This window comes from Primulina huaijiensis, chromosome 14 (assembly GCF_012295235.1).
Source record: "Primulina huaijiensis isolate GDHJ02 chromosome 14, ASM1229523v2, whole genome shotgun sequence".
Taxonomy (NCBI): Eukaryota; Viridiplantae; Streptophyta; class Magnoliopsida; order Lamiales; family Gesneriaceae; genus Primulina; species Primulina huaijiensis.
The window spans coordinates 5021989-5043910 of record NC_133319.1 but is presented as its reverse complement, the minus strand read 5'-3'; the positions used below and the strand labels follow the sequence as shown (position 1 = coordinate 5043910).

Genomic DNA, 21922 nt, shown 5'->3' with positions numbered 1-21922 from the left:
AAGGAATGATGAATATGCCATTCAAACAAATTTGAAATGATTATTATGAAATTTATTTTCCTGAAATTTCAAGTCAAACGTGAGTTAAAAAGGGGAAAAAAAGCACGTAAAAACTAAATAATTGGATAAATTTTACAAAACTAGAGGCCTTTGATTCAATCTCTCGTAAAATTATGTGCGTATGAATAAATAAAACAAGATTCTCCCTTGATGGGACAAGAACACACCACCACCATTACAACCCCAACAAATTCATTATTCCTCTAGCACAGGGGAAAAACATCTTCAATGAAATCTTTATGCACAGCTACTATTTTAATACCAAATACCTCAAAGTTACCAATTTGCCACAACTATCCTAATCTCTTCCTCAAATCTTCGCCATTGCTCCGATATTCAGCCGACCCTTCACACACACACAGAGGAAAATCAAGAATACCCGAAATAATCAAAGCTTCATCAATGGCTTCCACACCATCTACGGCCTCGAGTGATCGTTCACAGACCACTAAGCCATTCTCAGTTCTATTTGTTTGCCTCGGGAACATTTGTAGAAGCCCAGCTGCTGAGGGTGTTTTCAGACATCTTGTCAAGCAGAAGAATCTCGATTCTATATTCTATATTGATTCTGCGGGGACCATCAATTATCACGAGGTTTATATTTCGTCGCTGTCTTTGTTTGTTTTGCGTGTCAGAGATGTCTGAAAGTTGAATCAGAGGATTGACTGAAAAGGGTTCTTGTTAGGACATACCACATTTAGCATAATTTTTTTCCGTACCTGTATTGAATCTGCGGATTCTTGGAATGCTAATGATGCTGTGTGTTTGTGGTGCTTCTTTGAAAATGAAGGGTAATCCAGCAGATTCAAGAATGAGGGCAGCTTCTAAAAGGCGTGGAATTGAAATAACTTCTATCTCGAGGCCGATTAGGCCGTCTGATTTCAGGGAGTTCGATCTTATTCTTGCTATGGATAGGCAAAACAGAGGTATATTTATCCGTAGAACCTTTTAACTCAATTATGAGTGTGCTTTTATTTCTGAGTTTCTTGCTTTATGATTCTGTTGGTGTTCTTTAAAATATCTTTCAATAATATTTAGCATTTGTTTAATGCTTCAATCGATCTTGTTGGATGAAGAGGATATACTCGAGGCATTTGAGAGGTGGAGGCACAGAGAAGCATTTCCCGTTGATGCGGATAAGAAGGTTGGTTAGTGGACATCGCTCCAGATTTAGTTTTTTTTTTTTATCTTGAACTATGCATGAAACAATTATCATGAAATAAACTGTTAGGTGAAGTTTGCCAACTGGTTTGAAAAGTTTGTAAAAGTGTGACACAATTGTCAATTGTTGCAGCGTGAAGCGTGAATTCCTGCGCAAAAGTAGGTTGCACATTCAATTGTTTCTAAGAACTTGCATCTATTTACCATTTCAAGATATCCCAACGAAATAGCAAAAGTTTTTTTTTGTTGAGTGTAGAGGTTCTCTTTGGTGAGTTAGATAAAATATATTATTAGTTATGCTCTGGGTTGAGATAGATCGAGTTTTCTGTATATACTTGTAGTTTAATATTTTTTCAATAAAGATTTGAGGTAGCTCCGTGGACGTAGCTTATATTGGGTAAACAAATTGTTTTAATTCCGCATTTTTTTGGGTACTATATTATGATCATGATCGTCATTGTTTCAGCGTAATCCACAACAATTGGTATCAGAGACTTGTTGTAAAATTTCTTAGAATTTTGAGTGTGTTATGTGGTCAAAGCTTTGTCTGATCTTCCACGTTAGAGAAGATTTTTTGAGAATTTTTTGCTAAGGCTAGAGAAGTGATGGCCGAAGATCATGGTTATTTAGGACACAAGGCGTACTAAAGCGCTAGGGTGCTTTGGGGCCTGACGCACAAGGTGCAAGACGAGGAGTCCGCTTTATCGAAATAAAGCGCATTTGACTCAAATTTTAAAATTTAACATATATAAAGTAATTTATACTATTTAAATTAAATATTTTTCACAAAGATAATAAACAACACAAATAAAAATCCACTAAAAGATAATATAGCTGAATCATAATCAGAAAAAAGCTTCAATCATCTAAAATTAATTAGTAAGTCATAAGTGTATCATAGTATATTAAGGGAAAAAATTCAAAAATCTAAATCGTCAAATTCATCTTCATCCTCCTCGAAAGATGTCTGCACGGAATTCACGTGATTTCAGGTTGTTCAAATTCATATTTTGCAGCACGTTCAATGGCACAAGACGCTGAACTGATATTTTAATTATTTTATGAATAATGAATCCAATCATCCGGGAAACAATGGAAGTTGATATTTGTGGCTGGCGTTATCATTTTTTAAGAAGCACAATATGTTGATGGAGCTAGAAAAATCTGGAACTGAGAAAATACATCAAAGTTTTAAACGAACAAAATTTTATAATTTGGATAAAAAGAAATATGATAAATTAGAAGTAGCAGCACCACGTCTAGGCAGAGGCGCGCACCTGTTTAAAGTGTTGCAGTTGGGTAATAACCCAGGCGCACACCTTTTATGACTATGCCAGGGATGATAGATCGGGACTTGGTATCAACAAGTTCGACGGAACATATTTTTCATTCTGCCGTTACTTAGAGATTATGTATCAGGAAAGAAACAGGAAAAGATGGAGGATGATGACTAGGAGCTCCTTGACTGACAGATGTTAGATGTGATGTGATTGACCTTAACGAAGAATGTGACACATAACGTGGCGGAGACACAAACCACAAAAAAAATGATGTTCATTTTATTGTACATGTAAGAGAAGCAATCGGCAAACACAAAATACATCTAATGAAAACTTGCTCAACTTGAAAACGGGATAAGGTGCTTCGGTGGCTGAACACATCAACGAGTTCAACACGATTGTTTCTCAGCTAACATCGGTCGAAATTAATTTTGATTATGAGATTCGTACACTTATTCTTTTCTCGTCTTTACTAAATGTTTGGGAATCTATACGGGTAGCAGTTAGCGACTCTGTTGGAAAAAGAAAACTATAATTCAATGATGTCAGGGATCAAATTCTTGCGGAAGAAGTTCGCAGGATGAATTCTGGTGAAGGAACATCATCGAGATCTTCTCTAAATTTCGAGAACAGAGGCAGGGCAGAAGTGGCAAAAAGAGTTATAACCGATGGCGTGCTAGATCCAAGTCCAGAAATGTAAAAGACAAAAACTACATTTGAAAAGAATCCGAAGTAATGGAGTTGTGGTGAGACTGGTCACTTGAAAAAGAAGCGCAAATCAACAAAAAACAATGCAAATGTTGTTAATGAGGAGGTATATGATGTTCTACTACTATCCATAGAAAGCCCAGTTGATTCTTGGGTTATGGACTCGGGAGCTTCGTTCCATACCATTGGTAATCGTGATGTTTTTGACAGTTACATTGCTAGTGATTGCGGAAAAGTTTTCTTGGCAGATGGAAAACCTTTGGAAATAGTTGGTATGGGTGATGTCCGTATGAAGATGTCAAATGGATCTGTCTGGAAAATCAACAAAGTCGGGCATGTAACCAAAATTGACACGCAATCTGATCTCAGTGGGACAACTTGATGACCAATGCCATAATGTGACCTTTGGTGATGGTTCCTAGAAAGTGAACAAAAGAGCCATGATTGTCGCTCGAGGAAAGAAAACTGGAACATATTATATGACTACCGGTTGTAGAGATACATTAACAGTTGTGGATGCTGGATTTAATTCAAGTCTATGGCATTGTAAACTTGGGCATATGAGTGAGAAGAGAATGAAGATGCCGGTGTCAAATGAGAAGCAACCAGAATTAAAGATCATTGAATACAAGCTATGTGAAAGCTGTATTTTTGGAAAGCTGAAAAATGTGAGCTTTTCTAAAGGCGACAGAGAACCAAACAGGAAAGTTGGAGATGGTTCATACTGATGTATGAAGACCATCTCTTGTGACATCTCTTGGAGGCTCAAGATATTATGTTACATTTATCGATGATTCGAGCAAGAAAGTTTGGGTTTAATTTATGAAAAATAAATCTGATGTTTATGAGACCTTTAAAAGGTGGAAAACCATGGTTGGGAATGAGACAAACTTGAAGATGAAGTGCTTACGGTTTGATAACGGTGGTGAATATGAAGATGATGAGTTCAAGAAATATTGTGAACAGAACGGGATCAAGATGGAGAAAACCATTTTTGGTACACCTCAACAGAATTGTATAGCTGAAAAAATGAATAAAACCCTGAAGGAACGCGCTAGGAGCATGAGATTGCACTCTGGATAACCGAAATCATTTTGGGCTGATGATGTTAACATTGTAGCATATCTGATAAACAGATGACCTTCGGTATCGCTTGAATGCAGAATACCCGAAGAGGTATGGAGTGGCAGTAAACATTTCCTTCTTGAAAGCGTTTGGATGTTTATCTTATGTTCATAATGATTCAGCTAGCAGAGCGAAACTTGATCCGAAATCAAAGAAATGTTTCTGTATTGGTTATGGAGATAATGAGTTTGGTTATCGTTTTCGTGATGCCCAAAATCGAAAGATCATTCGGAGCAAAGATGTAATCTTCAGTAAACAAATATTGTATAAGGACAAGTCAAGCATTGGAGTTGGAGATTAATGTTCTGAAGTCATGAAGACTGGTGAATTATCATTGACAAATATTCATGTAAATGAATCGAAAAGCAGTAAACAGTCTGATTGGATGACAGTGAATTGATTTCATCTTGCATGGCTAACTTCCACTTGGTGGAATTATCATTTTGCATTGCCACTTCATAGGTATCCAGTTCACCTTTGTCTGTCAGCAAAATATAGTGAAGTGCAAGGGGTTATCTTTCAGGTGGTGTAATTGTTCTCGAAGATCTCCTGATTTCAATCACCGGGAGTTGACACAATTCCTGTGAGAAAAAAAAAACATCACATAACAAGTGGGTGTACCGGTTAAAAGAAGAACACAATGGTAGTAAGTGGTACAAGAGAAGACTTGTTATAAAAGGTTTTCGACAAAAGGAAGACACTGATTATACTGAGATTTTCTCTCAAGTGATTAGGTTAACCACTATCAGGACCACTACTTGGATTAGTGGCAAAAAGAGATTTACATCTGGAGCAGTTAGAGGTAAAGACGACATTTCTTCATGATGACCTAGATGAAATTTATATGAACTAGTCACAGAGATTTGAAGTACTAGGAAAAGATAAAATGGTGTGCAAACTTCAAAAAATCTTGTACGGTCTCGAACAAGCTCCAAAACAGTGGAACTAGAAGTTTGATGGTTTTTGAGGTGTCAGGCTTATGATTGTTGTTATGTGAAGAAATTTGATGGTTTTTATATCATTATGCTATTATATGTAGTTGATATTTTGATAACAGAAGCTTGTTTGGAAGAAATTGATAAACTCAAAAAAGAGTTATCAAAAGAATTTGGTATGAAGGATTTGGGTGATGCAAATCAAATCCTTAGAATTTGGATCTTAAGAAAAATTGGATGAAATCCTTGAAAGACTTTCAAGAGTAGAAATACAATTGAAAGAATTAAAGGAATATCCAACAACAAGCAGCGCTGATCAAGATGGTCTTACAGACTATATTGATAAAGCAGCAGCAAAAATAATTGCAGACATTACCAAAACAATGGAAAAATGTCCCTGCAATAAAGAAATTCTTGATGCAATCAAACAATTGCCTCAAGAAAAAGGTAAAGAAAAGGTTAATCCAGAACCTGAAAAGGAACCGGAAAAACCAAAATCCAAATACAGGTACTCTCCACCGTATCATTTCGTTGGAAATCCTGAATTCGGAACAAACAAAATTTATCCCGAATGGAAATGGCCACCAACAGGCTAGAAAACCTTCGAGATAAAATTGATAAATATTTTTGGACTGCTCTTGAGCATGAAGAAGTATTTATCAACAACCAAAAAATTGATATCTTAGATCAAACAATTAGGCTTCTCGCCTTAAGTGATCAAGAAATCAAAATAAAACTTGACAACAATCATGAATTAAAATTAATTTATGATAGTCTAGAAGAAAACGTCTTCGTAGTCGAAGATGAAACCAAAACAGAGGATTTTGAGTTCTCTGACACAGAAGAGGAAGAAATTCCTCAAGAAAGAATCACTGCTTCAACAACAGAACGTGGTGAATCATCTGGTGTCAAGCAGGAAACTGCTACCAGAAACCAAGCGAAGGAATTCTTTATCCTTAAAGAATTAACTTCCAAAGGAAAACTTCCTTCAAACATTCTCAATATAGATTGTGAAAAAGGAAGAAAAGATCTTATAGATCGATGGATAGCTGAGCTCAGTCTCAATGTCCAAACCAATCCACAAGGGTTTACTAATAGTGACCTTGTTCTGCTATTAGCCGAACATCTCAGTTCAGGCGTAGCACAAGACTTCATAAAGTCAGCAACATGGAATACTTCGGTAAATCCAGCAGACTTTGTGAACGAAATTGGGAACAGCCTCTATACTATGTTCTTAGGCATAGATATGATGGCCAATGCCCAAGCAGAAAAAGACAAGGCTATATCCCTTGCACGAACAAAGCTGACCAATCTCCAGCTTTGTGACATTTGTTTCCTCGATTCGTTCTTTTGCGAATATGAGAAAACAATGTACAAAATTCCTAGTATCGAATTTCCAGAAAAGATACTTATGTATCTTTAGAAAATACCGATAGTAGAAAAAAAAGCTCTTGGCAGATTCAAAGCCGAGAAAAATCAAGTGACTTCTTATTCACTAGCTTATGCAAATAAGATAGTAAAAGAAGAAATCACAAAGGTCTGCGATAAGACCAAAACAGCAAAAATGTTGAAAAGATTCAACAAAACTTGCTGCACAAACCTGACCGAAGGTCCGGTAATGTTTGGATGCAAACCATCCAAATCAAAAAAGAAGTACAAGAAATTGTACAAATAAAAGAAATACAAATGGAAGAAAAGGTATAAGAACTCTTTGAGAAAACTCAAAGATTATTACATGTTCTTTGTTATATAGGAACAAAAAAATATTAAAAAAAAAAAAAAAAAAAAAAAGCAAAACAAAACCAAACCACTTTGTGGGGTGCTAATGCCAACCATAGCATTAAAACCAAACAAAGAAAACTAAATGTTTTCTGAAAACAAAAAGCATATCGCCTTGAATACCTTCATGGTATCAAAAGGTATATAGGCTGGAAACCAGAACCTATCCTTTACCGGAAAGCTCCCCTTTCCTTTTAGGGATTAAAACTGGTATAACAATGCCACGTACCAAGATACTTGATAGTATCAAGAAAATATGTCCAGGGATCATAACCCTGCATAAAAAGAACAGTAGTTTATGCTTAAATTTTTTATTTTTGCATACCCTACCCTCATTCCGCCATTTGTCTAAGGCCTCTTTTTCTATGGGCTTAGCCACAGTATTGTACGCTAAGGTCTCTTTTGTTGGCTCAATAGCCTTTTTTGTCGGCACGTCAGCCTTTGCCTGGTTGAAAAGTCCAGACTTTGTAGCAAGATGTGATTTTAACCGATTTATTTTGAGATTGGCTACATCTAGCTCCATCTCTAAAATCTTTATTTTTAGGAGGAGTTCCTCCTTTGATTCGTCCATGTGGACTTGTTCACCAATCACCCTTCAGCTTTCAAAAAGGCGTACGATACCCTTATTGAAGCCCAGGGAGCGGCTAATGGTTTTACCATTGCCAACAAACTTCCAGAAATAAAGCTTATCCAGCCCATTATTTCTGAACCCAAACTATCTTTCGTATCTGCCCTTGAAGCAACCCGAAAGAAAAATAAGGTGATATTAGGAACCCTTCCAGGACCCAAATTCACCAAAACCAATGACAAGATTGAGACCCAAATCTCACATCTTGAATTTTTAAAGATACTCACAAAAGCCCGAATTTCAGGCCCAGAAAGTATCAATGAACAAAAATTCTTTACAACTGATTCTAAAACAATCAGTATGTACAATTTTTGTGCTGGTGCAAACCCGGCTGAGCTATTCATGGCCTTTTGCTGTGGATTAGCAAAAAACATCTACCCAAGTTCTGATCTAAAGGAACTTGAGTATTTTCCAAATAACTTTAAAAATTCTGTAAAGTTTTTTAAAGAAAAAGTTCTGAAAGGAGCTTTAAAAAATCTGTTTTTACAGGTCCATAGTAATCTCATTTCATGGGATACTAAGGGAAAAACCATCCTACCCTATTACTTTATTGAAATAAGTGTAGCAAGTGACAAGATGACTTACGAATCCCCCGTAGTCATCATGGATGAACCTCCATTCACCAATGGAGAAAACTTGAGAGAATTAAGAGCTCAACGGCTTAAGGCTCTCAGTGACAAAATTGGAGCAGTAAATACTGACTCCCAGATAGTGGTCATCTTAGCCACTACACAACTGGTGTTAGTCTCCAAGACCAATAAGAAGATCAAGGAGAAGCATCAAAAAGACTTCGTCAAATTCCTGGAACCATTCCTCATCGGAGCACTCAGGATGCCGACTGAAGAAAAAGGCAGAGGATGTAAGATCCTCAAAAACACGTTTACAGACCGCCATTGTTGCCCCCTCTGTGAACAAGAAGCATCTTCTTCCAACCAACCAAAAGAAGAAGATAAAGGAAAGGACAAGGCCATGTGAAGACCTCGTCTGAAAGACAGCTGTTCCGGAGTGCTGTCCTCCATTATTTCCTAGGACCACTTTTGGGTCCATGTATTTTGTTTTTAGGAATAATTGTACAAGTGGCTTTATCACTACCCGTAACTGGGAAAAACTGCCCACTTCTAGGATGTTGCCACGNTATTAAGATCTGCTCATTGTTGAGATGAAGGGCAATTCTATCAGTATACTGGATAAATGGTCCGTTTAACTGAAGGAAATTATTACCCAAGATCAGGTCTATACCAGAGTCTTGCTGGTACAGAGTTGGTATGTGAAATATGTTATCCGAAAATTGGATATCCAGATTTCTGCATACTTTTGATATGGTGATTTTATCACCATTGGCTATTGAAGCCTTTATTTCTCTGGGAGAATTTTCCCAGTGTTCATCCCGTATTATGTGTTTACTGGCAATGCATAAACTTGCACCAGTATCTACATAACAATGGATTTCCATTCTTTTATATCCTTGGAATTTTAGGTATCCTCTGATATAAATAGAATTTGGATTTGTTTTATTAACAGTGTGAATTTCTTCACAATTGTTAATAATTTCTGGAACTTCGTCCCAGTTTCCTGAAGATTCTTCTGAATCCTCTGAATCAAAGTGGACCTCTGAATCTAATTCATCTTCAGAGCTTGAGGGTGTAAAAACCTCAAGTTGGTAGACTTGTTCGTGATTGGCGAACTCGTCTTCTATAGGCTCATAGTGATTGGCTAGGCCTATTTCAATCAGTTTTACCTTATTGGGGTAAGACTGTTTGTTAGGGCACTCATTTGCATAGTGTCCTTGTTCTTGACAGATCCAACATCTGCAAGATTTTTTGCCTCTGGGACAAAATTTTTGTTTTTGGTTCTGTGTAGAACCTTTTTTGAAAGGTTTGACCTTTCTGAAATACTTGGAAGGTTTGTATTTCTTATACCTTTTCTTCCATTTGTATTTCTTTTGTTTGTACAATTTCTTGTACTTCTTTTTTGATTTGGATGGTTTGCATCCAAACATTACCGGACCTTCGGTCAGGTTTGTGCAGCAAGTTTTGTTGAATCTTTTCAACATTTTTGCTGTTTTGGTCTTATCGCAGACCTTTGTGATTTCTTCTTTTACTATCTTATTTGCATAAGCTAGTGAATAAGAAGTCACTTGATTTTTCTCAGCTTTGTGACATTTGTTTCCTCGATTCGTTCTTTTGCGAATATGAGAAAACAATGTACAAAATTCCTATTATCGAATTTCCAGAAAAGATACTTTTTCCTTTGGCAATGTCAATTGCCCAAGAATTGTCAATAGGAGTAATGTCCTCTAAAGGACTTTCTTCTATTGAACCGATATCAGAGAAGACATCGTCTATCTCGATATTGGGTTTGGATTTATAGTCAATCGAATGATGACTATTTGTTAGAGCATATCCTACTCTATAGGTTATGCTGAAGATTTTGTCACCTTTATTCATTAAATTTGATTTTTCAAATTCATGAATAAAGCTCAGAACCTGGTCTAGGTTCTTCGTGTTTAAACTAAGACTAAACTTAGGATAAACAGTGAACTTGAATTTTCCATAGGCAAGGTTGCCTCTGGCTGCTCCTAATATTGAGCTTTTTCGGTCATTAATTCGATTATCGATTAATGCCATTTTGATTGGTGTGTCAATTCCATTTCGGAATTGAGCTTTTATTAGTATTTCCACTGCTCCAATATGGATCATGGAAATTTTCTTTCTGACTTCGTCAGAAACCTTTGTTAATCTTCTGTTAATTTCCTTTCGGGTTAACAGAGGAAGATATACTGTTCCTTTAACATCTGAGATGTCTACGGAAAGTTCGTCATAAGAGACGCAGTATATTATTTCATTTTTTCTGCTAAGTACTTTGTTCATGAGTGAACTCAGTGTCTTTGGCAGATTGAAGATTTGATCTTCTCTTAAATTTAGGGCTGATTTTCCTATTTTTAAGAGTTGATCTTGGTGAATGGTGATTTCTGAATGAAATCCTTTTTCAGTTTCCTGAAAAATTATTTCATCATTTTCACCTTCTGGAATCTGTTGATTATACAGATCCATTTTAACTCAAAGGGTTAAGCCTTTGAAGTTGAGCATTTAGTATGGTTTTTCTGCTTTTGAGGGCAGTAAGACGCATACTTTTTGTTCTGAAATCTATGAAGGATGAGCTTCGTTGGATTTCTTGTTCTAATTGATTTATCTCGATTGAGAGTAGATCAATTTCGAACTGAAGTGTAGCTCCAGGCATTTTAACAGATCAGGGAAGATCTGGTTTTTTCTGCTAATAGGAGTCTATTTTTTGTATATGCAAGATTTTGCATACACTGTTGTCTTTCATCAGGATTTAGATTTCCTGATTCAAGAAGTTGTTTTAGATGTTTTATAGAACATCTAAAAAGTTCTATCCGGAAACTGATGTTTCTGGAATAGAGATTGAACCAATTACGAGAATATCGTAATTTGCTCATTTCTGGGTACATGGTATGTACCGTCATTTTACTGATCTGTTGATCAGTTCTGCACCATAGAGTAATCTTTGCCATAGGATTAAACCTTAGGCTCTGATACCAAGTGGTGGAATGAGGGTAGGGTATGCAAAAATAAAAACATTTAAGCATAAACTACTGTTCTTTTTATGCAGGGTTATGATCCCTGGACATATTTTCTTGATACTATCAAGTATCTTGGTACGTGGCATTGTTATACCAGTTTTAATCCCTAAAAGGAAAGGGGAGCTTTCCGGTAAAGGATAGGTTCTGGTTTCCAGCCTATATACCTTTTGATACCATGAAGGTATTCAAGGCGATATGCCTTTTGTTTTCAGAAAACATTTAGTTTTCTTTGTTTGGTTTTAATGCTATGGTTGGCATTAGCACCCCACAAAGTGGTTTGGTTTTGTTTTGCTTTTTTTTTTTTTTTTTTTTTTNCTAACATCTCTAGAGTGAGAAAATTCAGTGTAGGGAGAATTTTCCGTTTTTTCGAAGTGTCCTGCTAAGTGAAGTATGGCTTGCTTATATAGCCAAGCACTACACACAACCACCGCTGGATAACAGCCGCGTGGCAACATCCTAGAAGTGGGCAGTTTTTCCCAGTTACGGGTAGTGATAAAGCCACTTGTACAATTATTCCTAAAAACAAAATACATGGACCCAAAAGTGGTCCTAGGAAATAATGGAGGACAGTACTCCGGAACAGCTGTCTTTCAGACGAGGTCTTCACATGGCCTTGTCCTTTCCTTTATCTTCTTCTTTTGGTTGGTTGGAAGAAGATGCTTCTTGTTCACAGAGGGGGCAACAATGGCGGTCTGTAAACGTCTTTTTGAGGATCTTACATCCTCTGCCTTTTTCTTCAGTCGGCATCCTGAGTGCTCCGATGAGGAATGGTTCCAGGAATTTGACGAAGTCTTTTTGATGCTTCTCCTTGATCTTCTTATTGGTCTTGGAGACTAACACCAGTTGTGTAGTGGCTAAGATGACCACTATCTGGGAGTCAGTATTTACTGCTCCAATTTTGTCACTGAGAGCCTTAAGCCGTTGAGCTCTTAATTCTCTCAAGTTTTCTCCATTGGTGAATGGAGGTTCATCCATGATGACTACGGGGGATTCGTAAGTCATCTTGTCACTTGCTACACTTATTTCAATAAAGTAATAGGGTAGGATGGTTTTTCCCTTAGTATCCCATGAAATGAGATTACTATGGACCTGTAAAAACAGATTTTTTAAAGCTCCTTTCAGAACTTTTTCTTTAAAAAACTTTACAGAATTTTTAAAGTTATTTGGAAAATACTCAAGTTCCTTTAGATCAGAACTTGGGTAGATGTTTTTTGCTAATCCACAGCAAAAGGCCATGAATAGCTCAGCCGGGTTTGCACCAGCACAAAAATTGTACATACTGATTGTTTTAGAATCAGTTGTAAAGAATTTTTGTTCATTGATACTTTCTGGGCCTGAAATTCGGGCTTTTGTGAGTATCTTTAAAAATTCAAGATGTGAGATTTGGGTCTCAATCTTGTCATTGGTTTTGGTGAATTTGGGTCCTGGAAGGGTTCCTAATATCACCTTATTTTTCTTTCGGGTTGCTTCAAGGGCAGATACGAAAGATAGTTTGGGTTCAGAAATAATGGGCTGGATAAGCTTTATTTCTGGAAGTTTGTTGGCAATGGTAAAACCATTAGCCGCTCCCTGGGCTTCAATAAGGGTATGGTAGGCCTTTTTGAAAGCTGAAGGGTGATTGGTGAACAGGTCCGCTGTTTTCTGGGAAGTGTAAATTCCAGGGTTTGGGCCTGTAAACCGACAAAATATTTTGGGCTTTTGGGAGCCCTGGATGATTCGGGGAAAAGATCCGAATCTTGGGTTTTGGGTCTAAGCCCCAAGGAGGTCTGTACCTCTTTCTCAGTTTTTACCAAACTGACAGGTTCAACAGGAGTTGATTTGTCTTTACCAGAGGCCTGTGACTCTGGACTAGACTCTAGTTTTTGGGCCGAAGCCTCTCCAAAACTAGAGTGTTCTGTTGTGAGTGTAGTCTGGGCTACACTTATGGGCTCTAAGGCCTCTTTTTCTATGGGCTTAGCCACAGTATTGGACGCTAAAGTCTCTTTTGTTGGCTCAATAGCCTTTTTTGTCGGCACGTCAGCCTTTGCCTGGTTGAAAAGTCCAGACTTTGTAGCAAGCTGTGATTCTAACAGCTTTATTTTGAGATTGGCTACATCTAGCTCCATCTCTAAAATCTTTATTTTTAGGAGGAGTTCCTCCTTTGATTCGTCCATGTGGACCTGTTAAGAATGAAATTCACGAGTTAGAAAATCCGCGAAGATATTCTTATTTCCAGCAATGTGTTCCGTATCGAATTGATATCGATTGAGCCACATTTGCCATCTGACCAAACGGCCTTGCTTATAATCTCCTGCAATTTTTGTTCGCAAGAAATATGTAAAGTTTTTATTATCTGATCTTATTAAAAATTTAACAGGGGTCAAATAAATAGAAAACTTCTTGATCACTCGTATTACTGCGAGGATCTCCTTTTCGTTGCTGTGGTAGTTCACCTCTGCTGCTTTGAAGCTTCCAGATGAGTACCTGCAAATTAGTTCTTCTTGATTGCTATTTCTAGCTTTCAAGATTCCACCCCAGAAATCATCTGAGGCATCTGTCTCAATGATCATTTGATCATTGGGTGAAGGCATGTATAGCTTAGGAAAGCTAACAAGTTCCTTCTTTAGTTTTGACACATAGAGTGTGTCTGAAGGTTCCCATTTCCATGAGATTCCTTCTTTGAGCTTAGCCTGTAAAGGCTTTCTCTTTTCTGCTAGTTTTGGGATGTAGCTCTCAGCATATGTGAGAATTCCCAGAAACCTCTGCATTTGTTTCTTATCTTGGATTTCATTCGGAAATTTATGAATGTGTTCCAAGATATGGTTTTGAGGGGTATGAGACCCTCTGTCAATTTCAAGGCCTAAGAAATTAATCTTTTCCTTAAAAAGTTGACATTTCTTTTTGCTAAGAATTATTCCTAATTCTTTGCATTTGGTTAGAACTTTTATCACATGGTGATAATGTTCTTTTTCTGTGTGGCTGAAGATGAGAATATCATCTACATACACAGTACAGAATTCTTCAAATTCTCTTAGGGCATTTTGCATGTGCCTTTGGAAAATTGAAGGTGCTTGCTTGAGTCCGAATGGAACAACAAGCCATTGGTAATGTCCTTGCGGACAAGTGAATGCTGTAAGCTTTTGTGATTCAGGGTCTAAGAGGACTTGCCAAAATCCAGACTTACAGTCGAATGAGGAGAAGATATTCTTCCCTCGAAGTAATGAGATGAGTTCATCTCTGTTGGGGAGATTGTGGGAGTCTCCTACAGTAGCCTCATTGATGGCCTTGTAGTTAACAACCATTCTCTTTTTTCCCCGTCTCTTCTCAGCTTCTTTGTTTACCAAAAATGCTGGAGACGTGTGTGGTGATTTGCTAGGAACTATAATTTTAAGTTCTAGCAATTCTTTGATTTGTGCTGAGAATTCAGCTCTGTCCTCCGGACTGTATTGCATAGGTCTGACCTTTACAATTGTCTTTGGATTGATGAGCTTGATTTCAGCTTTCATCCATTGTTTAGACTTTTCAGGGTCTAATGGATTTTCAGAGCAAACATCGTTTAACAATTTTTCAATTGTTAAATAAAGATTTGCATTTATGAGAAAGAGTTCTTCCTCACTATCCCCCTCCTTAATGCTAGTTTATCTTTAAGCTTTAAGAGGTCATATTTGGGCTTACAAGGTTTTGTCGATGCCGACATTAGTGGTGACCTGGATAGCAGAAGTTACACTTTCAACTACTGAGACCGAGTACGTTGCAGTTACAGAAGCTAGCAAGGAAAAGAAGTGGTTGAGATCATTTCTAGATGAACTGGGTCACAAGCTTGAGAATAGCACATTACATTGTGACAGTCAGAGACCTATTCATTTAGCAAAAATCCTGTTTGTCATGCTAGGTCAAAGCATATACAGGTTCGGTGCCATTTTATTATATCAATACTGGAAGATGGAATCTTGATGCTTGAAAACATTTTTGGAAGTAAGAATCCAGCCGATATGTTCACAAATGCTATGACCATTGACAAACTGTTAACTTCAGTTTGACTGCAAGTATAAAAGAGAATATATGTGTTGTTGCATTGATGGTGTAAAGACATGATTGAAAACAAGTCTTGAAGTGAGAGAAATGTTAGGTGAAGTAGGTCAACTGGTTTGAAAACTTTGTGGAAGTGTGACACAATTGTCAATTTTGCGGTGTAAAGTGTGAATTCCTCCGCAAAAGTAGGTTGTGCATTCAATTGTTTCTAAAAACTTGCATCGATGCGTTCTTTGACCATTTCAAGATATCCCAATGAAGCTTTTCAGCATCGTAAAATAGAGAGCAAAGAAAAAGTTTTTTTCTGGAGTGTAGAAGTTCTCTTGTGTGAGGTTGGAATTGGGAGAGATCGAGTGTTTTGTATACACTTGTAATATTTTTTCCAATAAAGATTTGCAGTAGTTCCATAGACCTAGTCTATATTGGGCGAACCACACAAATCTTTGCGTTCTTGTTGATTGTTTTAATTCCGCATTTTTTTGGTACTATATTATCATTATAATTGTGAGCGCTTCGGCGTAATCCACAACATAAAGCTCACCTTTGGTGCTTGTAATCAAAACATGCCTATGGATATTACAGGTTGAGTTGATGTGTTCCTATTGCAAGAGGCACGATGAAACCGAAGTTCCCGACCCCTATTATGGAGGGCAGCAAGGTTTTGAGAAGGTAATGCTAGATAACACTCCTCTTTGGGAATGATATGTGATATCAAAAACTAGAATGCAGTTCAAAATTTGTACAATCTGATATAGAGTTCCTCAACCTAATTTTATCGTGCACGTGCTCCTGCATTTGTGGTCCCTTCTTGTTGAATCGAGACTTAGTTGAGCACTAACCATTACAAGCCAAGGTAGCGTTTGAGCCAGAGCAAGGGCTGGTTTCTGTTTTGGGCAAACTTGATTTAACAGATTCAATTGTAGGACTATATTTCTCAGATACTATAGATGTTCCAATACTGGGATTATATTTATTTAATGTACAGTATGCTAATGAACCGTGGCCGTGAAGCTATTATGGATCTCATTGAATATTTGAAAACTTATCTCTTATTGTCTGACGTCAGAGAACATTTTGAGTTATCAAGTAGTTGTCATCTGTTGACATGAGTTTAAACACTCTAGCAACAGCAATATGACTGTTTAGCTGATTCAACCGAATGAGTTACATGTAATGATATTGTCAATTCACTTTATTTTTCTCCTTGGAAATATTCTACACATCTCTGGCAGGTTCTGGATTTGCTTGAAGATGCTTGTGAGTCGCTACTGGATAAAATTGTGGCCAAGAGTCGTCAAGTTTGAGCTTCTTAGCTTTTACCCAAGATGCTGTAAATTTTAGATTTTTAGTCCTTGTTATCAACTGCTTGATTCGAAATGTTCATGCAAACTGCATTGTTTGAGCGACCAAAGTAGAGGACTCTACATCCCCAACACCTTGATTTCTTTGTGCACTTTTTTCACTGAAAAATTTATTGTATCTGTTCGGTCCTGAGATTCTAAAAATATAATTTTTTTTATTATGTTTCCATTATGTTACACTATCTGAAGGGATGCCAAAGGCTACATATATAATAGACACTCGAGAGAACTACAAATGCATCTGAACTCAGACCTTTATCCTGGAAAATAATTCTTATATCATACAGCTCGCACAAGTCAACAAGTATGTGGCCACCTCTCTGGTGTGCCACGATCTAAGTCGACTGTTTGAATGGTATCCTAAAATTTGCTTCTCTCCCCTGTGAAATCTGGCACAACAAAAATATAGCCAGCATAGGAGAGCGGTGGACTGACAAATTATAGTGGTATTCAGACAATGAAATTCTGGCTTGTTCACGAAACAAATTATAACGGTATTCAGACAATGAAATTCTGGAATGTTCCTTTTCGTGATCGGTTTCTCCTTGGAGTGGCTAGTGCGCAGGAAAAGGCATTCAAAAGTGATGTGTCCGCAACGTTAACCAAGATATTTGCTGCAGCTGGGTTGGCAATGAGGAGTTTTGCTACTAGATATCCTGCATTGGACCAAGTTTGAAAGAGGTGTGCCTGTTTCCCGATGAATCTTGCTCCTTGGGTGTCGTAGTATTCGGGCCATTTGTCTCTTGCTAATCTTTTTTCGGCAATCTTGATTGCATTTTCAGCGATCTCTGGTCTCTCCATTTTTATGCATGCCACAGTTAGCTGAAAGAGCACATATATGAATCAATAAAAAATACAAAATCTAATCAATCAAATAGCTGTTGGAACAAAAGCCTGATCACGGAATAATCTATGGTTCTATGCTTTCCTAGTTGAAAAGCGAGTATGACATAAAACTAAAAAATGTCACCGCTCGTGATTTTTCATATTTGTCGTCCTCTGGGAAAAAATGAAACTTGAACTCTTTTTAGGCCACCAGTATAACACTACTCCTAAGTGGAGTAAACTGAAAGCAAACCTCAAAATGGCAGATTAAAGCAATAGTACGATACAATCCTTTTTTTTTTTTTTTCAACTCAAATCCATCATAATTCATAAGTATAAGTTCTATAAAACCATATATACTAACACAAAACTGCTTGGTTAACACAACAATTCAAACAAGTTATACTAGCCAAAATAAAAAGAGAAACAAAAAACTAACCTGCCAAAGCAAAGTTGGCCAGGAACCTCCGTTATGGTAAGACCAAGGACTGCAAGGAAAGCAACAACATGTGTTATTAACCTGTTCACGAAATCTGATTAACAATACAAGACGAGTCCATTAAAGTAGAACTGTACGTGTTCTTTGGATCGCTGCCTGTAATTATTCGCCATTCCTTGCCCTCTAATGCTGGGTAACAAAGTTTCATTGGCATGTCTGCTACCAGATCAGACCATTTTGCTTCAATAAGATCCAAAATCGCATGAGACTGTTCGGTTGTAGCAAGACCGCATACTATAGCCCATAAGTTTCATAGTGAAAATAAACGGAAGTCCATGTGTGCTGGCTGCAGGTTTCCAATAAGATAGCCCCCTTTTTTGGGCATCCATTCCACAAGCCAGGGAGGAATCTGATCTGGGTAGATATTGAACTTATTAACTGCATCAAATGAGTACTCTTCTACCTTGTATCGATATATTTCATTCAGTTTCTTCAAATCAATCCAATAGTATTCTCGGATGTGAATTGATAATGCCACTAGACGATTGTTAAGCGCCTGCACAAGATTAGCTGAAACCTCCTCCGGAACAAGCATCTCACGAGCACAAAGTAGAGCTGAATAGAATAATGACTGCAACAAAAGGCAGCATATCAGCACATATGTGTGCCACACCTGTGCAATAAATATACTTTGGCCACTTGTTCTTGTGACTCCTTTTCATGTGCTAAATGTGTATCATTGAGCCTGGAGGACATCTCTTGCTTACGTTAATTTTTATGCTTGGTAATAATTCCCAGGTTTTCACCAGTAAATGTCACTGGTCATCCCATCGAGCATAAGCATGAAATATGCATGAGGGAGAAAAAACCATGATCAGGACAACACTTTGATATTCCATAATTTGTATAAATCAACCTACACCTTGTAACTAGAAAATAGAGGGAGAGGTATGAAATGAGATCAAAGCCAACCGGTGTTCAGGATATTTTAATTTAAATACCGTATATAAATATGTAGTTCTGCTATTCTCAAAGGCCATCATTCAATTGCTATTGCACTGAAGGTCTCGTGATGTTGTGAGAGAATTTAATGGCATTTCAAACATATGTTCCACGTAGACAAACGGTTACTCAGCCATTAGAATATTGAAACACAAAAAAGTCTTCCAAGAATCGGGACTAGCTAACTTTCACACTTAGATCACAAGGCAGGCTACTAATAAGGAATTGGAGAGGGGGCAGGGGAGAGGGCGAGAGAGGGGGGGGGGGGGGGGGGGNTACACTGGACATTATGAAATTCGAATACTATATAGAAAGACCGGGTAACCTGCGACCAGTAGAAATTTTATCTCAGTTTCACTGTATGGTTTTGAGATATTAAGATTGAAGTTCATTTGAGGTGAGACGAACTCTTTAATTTTCTTCAAAAGAATATAAACCAACGGGGAAAAAAATGGAGAATGGAGAAGAATTAATAGGGGGAAGGAAAGATTGCATAGGACAAAATAGAAGGAACGTCTGAGACAAAACACCTGAATTTCAAGGGGGTGACCATGGATACCCATGCGACGATCGATCATGCATGACCCATCTGTTACCAACAAAGTTGGAAACATATCAAAACCATCTGCCAAACAAAGTTTTAAAATCATTCTGATTCCAGTCTGCACATCAATCCGTTCCTGGACCGAAAGGTCTCCTGAACATTTTCCATATGCTCGTAATAATATGATCCACCACAAACCTGTGAAACCAAGTCTTAAGCTTCTATATGTCCAGATAGTCAGAACGACAAGCCTGCCAAAAATGACAAAACTAACCAGAATCGACTGGTGCCACCCGACCAATTGCTGCCTCACCGAAGTCAGGATCTAAGATCTCTTCAGTTGCAGATTCATCACCATCGAGTGGTACAGTACGCACTTTGAAGCTTGCTGGCATCAGTCCTTGCCCAGGACTATGGCAATCCATGGTTTTCTCCCAGCTCTGAGTCAAACAAAAGAAAACATCCAGTAGAATCAACAGCTATCGCCCCAAGCAGCATTTTCATTCAGTAAACAGCCCTTGTAGTGCAAAAGACTCGGGGATGTATTGGCGTCAGGTACAGAATACCAAACGTGATTTTACTCAAACAGGAAAGGAAAAAATAGAAACATTTAAAAACTCAAATATCACTTGGTGGATCCACACAATTATGAGGAAGTCCTAACATCTAGAAGTAGAGGCATAGGACAACGAAGCCATGCACAACTACAGAATAATCATAATAGTTTCAAATGTAGTGACAGAAAGAACAGACAAACAAATGACACACAAGCAAAGATACTGGTGCAAATATTTTAGAGAAGATCAGAAACAATCTTAATTTTGCTTTTCAAGCATAGAAATAGTTGATATTGCAGTCACCAAAGTTAACCATCTTGAGAAACAGGAAACTTTTCATCCAATTAAGTTAGTAATATTACCTGAAGCTGAAGAGTGTGCAGAATAAAGTTCCGAACAATTTCATACTCTCCATTTAATAGGAAAGCAATCCCAGAAGGTATAAAATCACGGATAAACACTTGATCATAGTTGAGAGTGTTCGCGACGCATGGATCATTAGCAGCAATGGTTCTAATGGGATTGCCACAATAATATACCATTGATTCTCGCAACAACTTCCAAGCTTCGTCCTCTATAGATTCTGCAACTCCTGTAATTGTCGTCTTATTATTTTCTGTCGCAGATGCCGATCCATTGTTGGACGAAAGGCTTTCCTTTTCAGAAACCAAATGCTCTGTTGCCTCATAACTTTGATTTTCAATCATCAATATTTTACTTCCATCTTTCGAAAATGTCTCTCTAACACTCTCGGCCCTAATGCAATTGCATTTGAAAGATTTTGACCAGTTACCTGGTTCCTGCCCTCTTACATGTTCTACACCTTTCATCACACGGTTTCCTTCATGACATCGAGTTACCCCACGGCCCTTCCGCAATATGGTTCTATAATCTCCTTTTTTTGCACTTTTGCGACTATATTTAAAGGGGAGCGATGAAGTGAAATTTAAATTTGGGTAAATCTGACATGGCACTGCCCATGATAGAACTTGTAAGGATGTGTCTGAAGCAGCCATCAGAACAGGAACTTCAAAATTTGGTATTTGCGTTGATTAGACTAGTCTGGTGTTCCTAAACAAAGCAACATTCAACTCCATACGCATAATAATTAAAATATACATTTGCTAAATTGGTAAGTTAATCGATTCATAGGCTTAAACAATTCTAACTGTATAGAAACACATGAATTTCTAAACAAACCCAGCCTCTTCATATACCAGGCTGAAGTGGACAACATTAACATGAAGTAAAAACAAAATAAACTAAAATAAAATATAATAAGATATCAGAGACTCAGCAGACAGTTTTCAACTTCTCATTCTACGTGCCCTTCTTTGTTGTTCCCTCTCCACTCTGCTCTAAATGATCGCGATCAAACAAAACAATTAACTAAGAAACAATGTCAATACTAACAATCGCAGCATGTTTACCAAAAATATTCCTCTCGTTATTTTCACGACAAATTATGCCCCCATATAAAAGAAAGAACACCGAGAAGAGGAAACGAAATTCAACGAACCAAAAACGAAAACAAAATCCAGAACCGTGTACGATTAAAGAGATTCTTTCATTACAACTATGCACTAAATAAATATAATATCAAACAAGCCCAGTAAACAAATAGTACTCATTTTCTTTACTAGATTTATGAGTGTAAATTCGTATTTGCGGAAGGAATTTAGAGAATCGGAGGAAAATCATGCACAGAGACGGCGGGTGTGGTACGGAGGAAGCCAACTCTTGGCGGAACTGGAAAGATACAGGGCGGCGAGTTTGCGTGATACTCACGACTTTCGGTGCACGTGGACCTTCCGAATTCATTAAAATAACATGCAATTGGTACACTATAGCAAATAGCAACACACTTGGACCTGTTTTCTGTGGAATGGATATATATCAAGGG

General features: G+C 37.5%; 3 protein-coding genes across 4 annotated transcripts; 1 reads left to right on the top strand and 2 right to left on the bottom strand.

Moving 5' to 3' along the window:
• The first annotated feature begins 173 nt into the window (after positions 1-173).
• LOC140956600 (uncharacterized) lies at positions 174-16810 on the top strand. Of its 2 annotated transcripts, XM_073413411.1 has the most exons (5): positions 176-654; positions 851-986; positions 1137-1204; positions 15874-15960; positions 16524-16810. In XM_073413411.1, exons 1-5 carry the CDS (start codon positions 289-291, stop codon positions 16593-16595), a joined length of 729 nt encoding a protein of 242 aa, XP_073269512.1. In that variant the 5' UTR covers positions 176-288; the 3' UTR covers positions 16596-16810. The 2 variants fall into 2 exon arrangements, with proteins under 2 accessions (XP_073269513.1, XP_073269512.1); XM_073413412.1 differs by lacking the exon at positions 15874-15960 and having other exon boundaries at positions 174-654.
• Positions 16811-16888: 78 nt separating this feature from the next.
• On the bottom strand, positions 16889-21882 carry LOC140956599 (neutral/alkaline invertase 3, chloroplastic-like). The gene is made up of 7 exons (XM_073413410.1): positions 21660-21882; positions 20382-21090; positions 19737-19902; positions 19449-19660; positions 18054-18547; positions 17917-17965; positions 16889-17474 (listed from the first exon to the last, which is right to left on the bottom strand). The coding sequence occupies exons 2-5, from the start codon at positions 21033-21035 to the stop codon at positions 18227-18229; spliced, it is 1353 nt and encodes a 450-aa protein (XP_073269511.1). The 5' UTR covers positions 21036-21090; positions 21660-21882; the 3' UTR covers positions 16889-17474; positions 17917-17965; positions 18054-18226.
• LOC140957202 (alkaline/neutral invertase E, chloroplastic-like) lies at positions 17151-18130 on the bottom strand. The gene is made up of 3 exons (XM_073414339.1): positions 18054-18130; positions 17917-17965; positions 17151-17474 (listed from the first exon to the last, which is right to left on the bottom strand). Exons 1-3 carry the CDS (start codon positions 18128-18130, stop codon positions 17151-17153), a joined length of 450 nt encoding a protein of 149 aa, XP_073270440.1.
• Positions 21883-21922: the final 40 nt, after the last annotated feature.

Bases quoted from the DNA above. Each gene is read 5' to 3' on its own strand.
- LOC140957202 (XM_073414339.1), bottom strand. From the start codon at position 18,130: ATGCCAATGAAACTTTGTTACCCAGCATTAGAGGGCAAGGAATGGCGA. The intron at 17,966-18,053 runs GTACAGTTCTAC...CTTTCCTTGCAG, and splicing joins GGCAGCGATCCAAAGAACAC to TCCTTGGTCTTACCATAACG. The intron at 17,475-17,916 runs GTTAGTTTTTTG...GTGCTCTTTCAG, and splicing joins GGCCAACTTTGCTTTGGCAG to CTAACTGTGGCATGCATAAA.
- LOC140956599 (XM_073413410.1), bottom strand. From the start codon at position 21,035: ATGGCTGCTTCAGACACATCCTTACAAGTTCTATCATGGGCAGTGCCA. The intron at 19,903-20,381 runs GTAATATTACTA...TGTTTGACTCAG, and splicing joins TGCACACTCTTCAGCTTCAG to AGCTGGGAGAAAACCATGGA. The intron at 18,548-19,448 runs GTGTTTTGTCTC...CTTTTGTTGCAG, and splicing joins GTCACCCCCTTGAAATTCAG to TCATTATTCTATTCAGCTCT.
- LOC140956600 (XM_073413411.1), top strand. From the start codon at position 289: ATGAAATCTTTATGCACAGCTACTATTTTAATACCAAATACCTCAAAG. The intron at 655-850 runs GTTTATATTTCG...TTGAAAATGAAG, and splicing joins GGACCATCAATTATCACGAG to GGTAATCCAGCAGATTCAAG. The intron at 987-1,136 runs GTATATTTATCC...TGTTGGATGAAG, and splicing joins TATGGATAGGCAAAACAGAG to AGGATATACTCGAGGCATTT.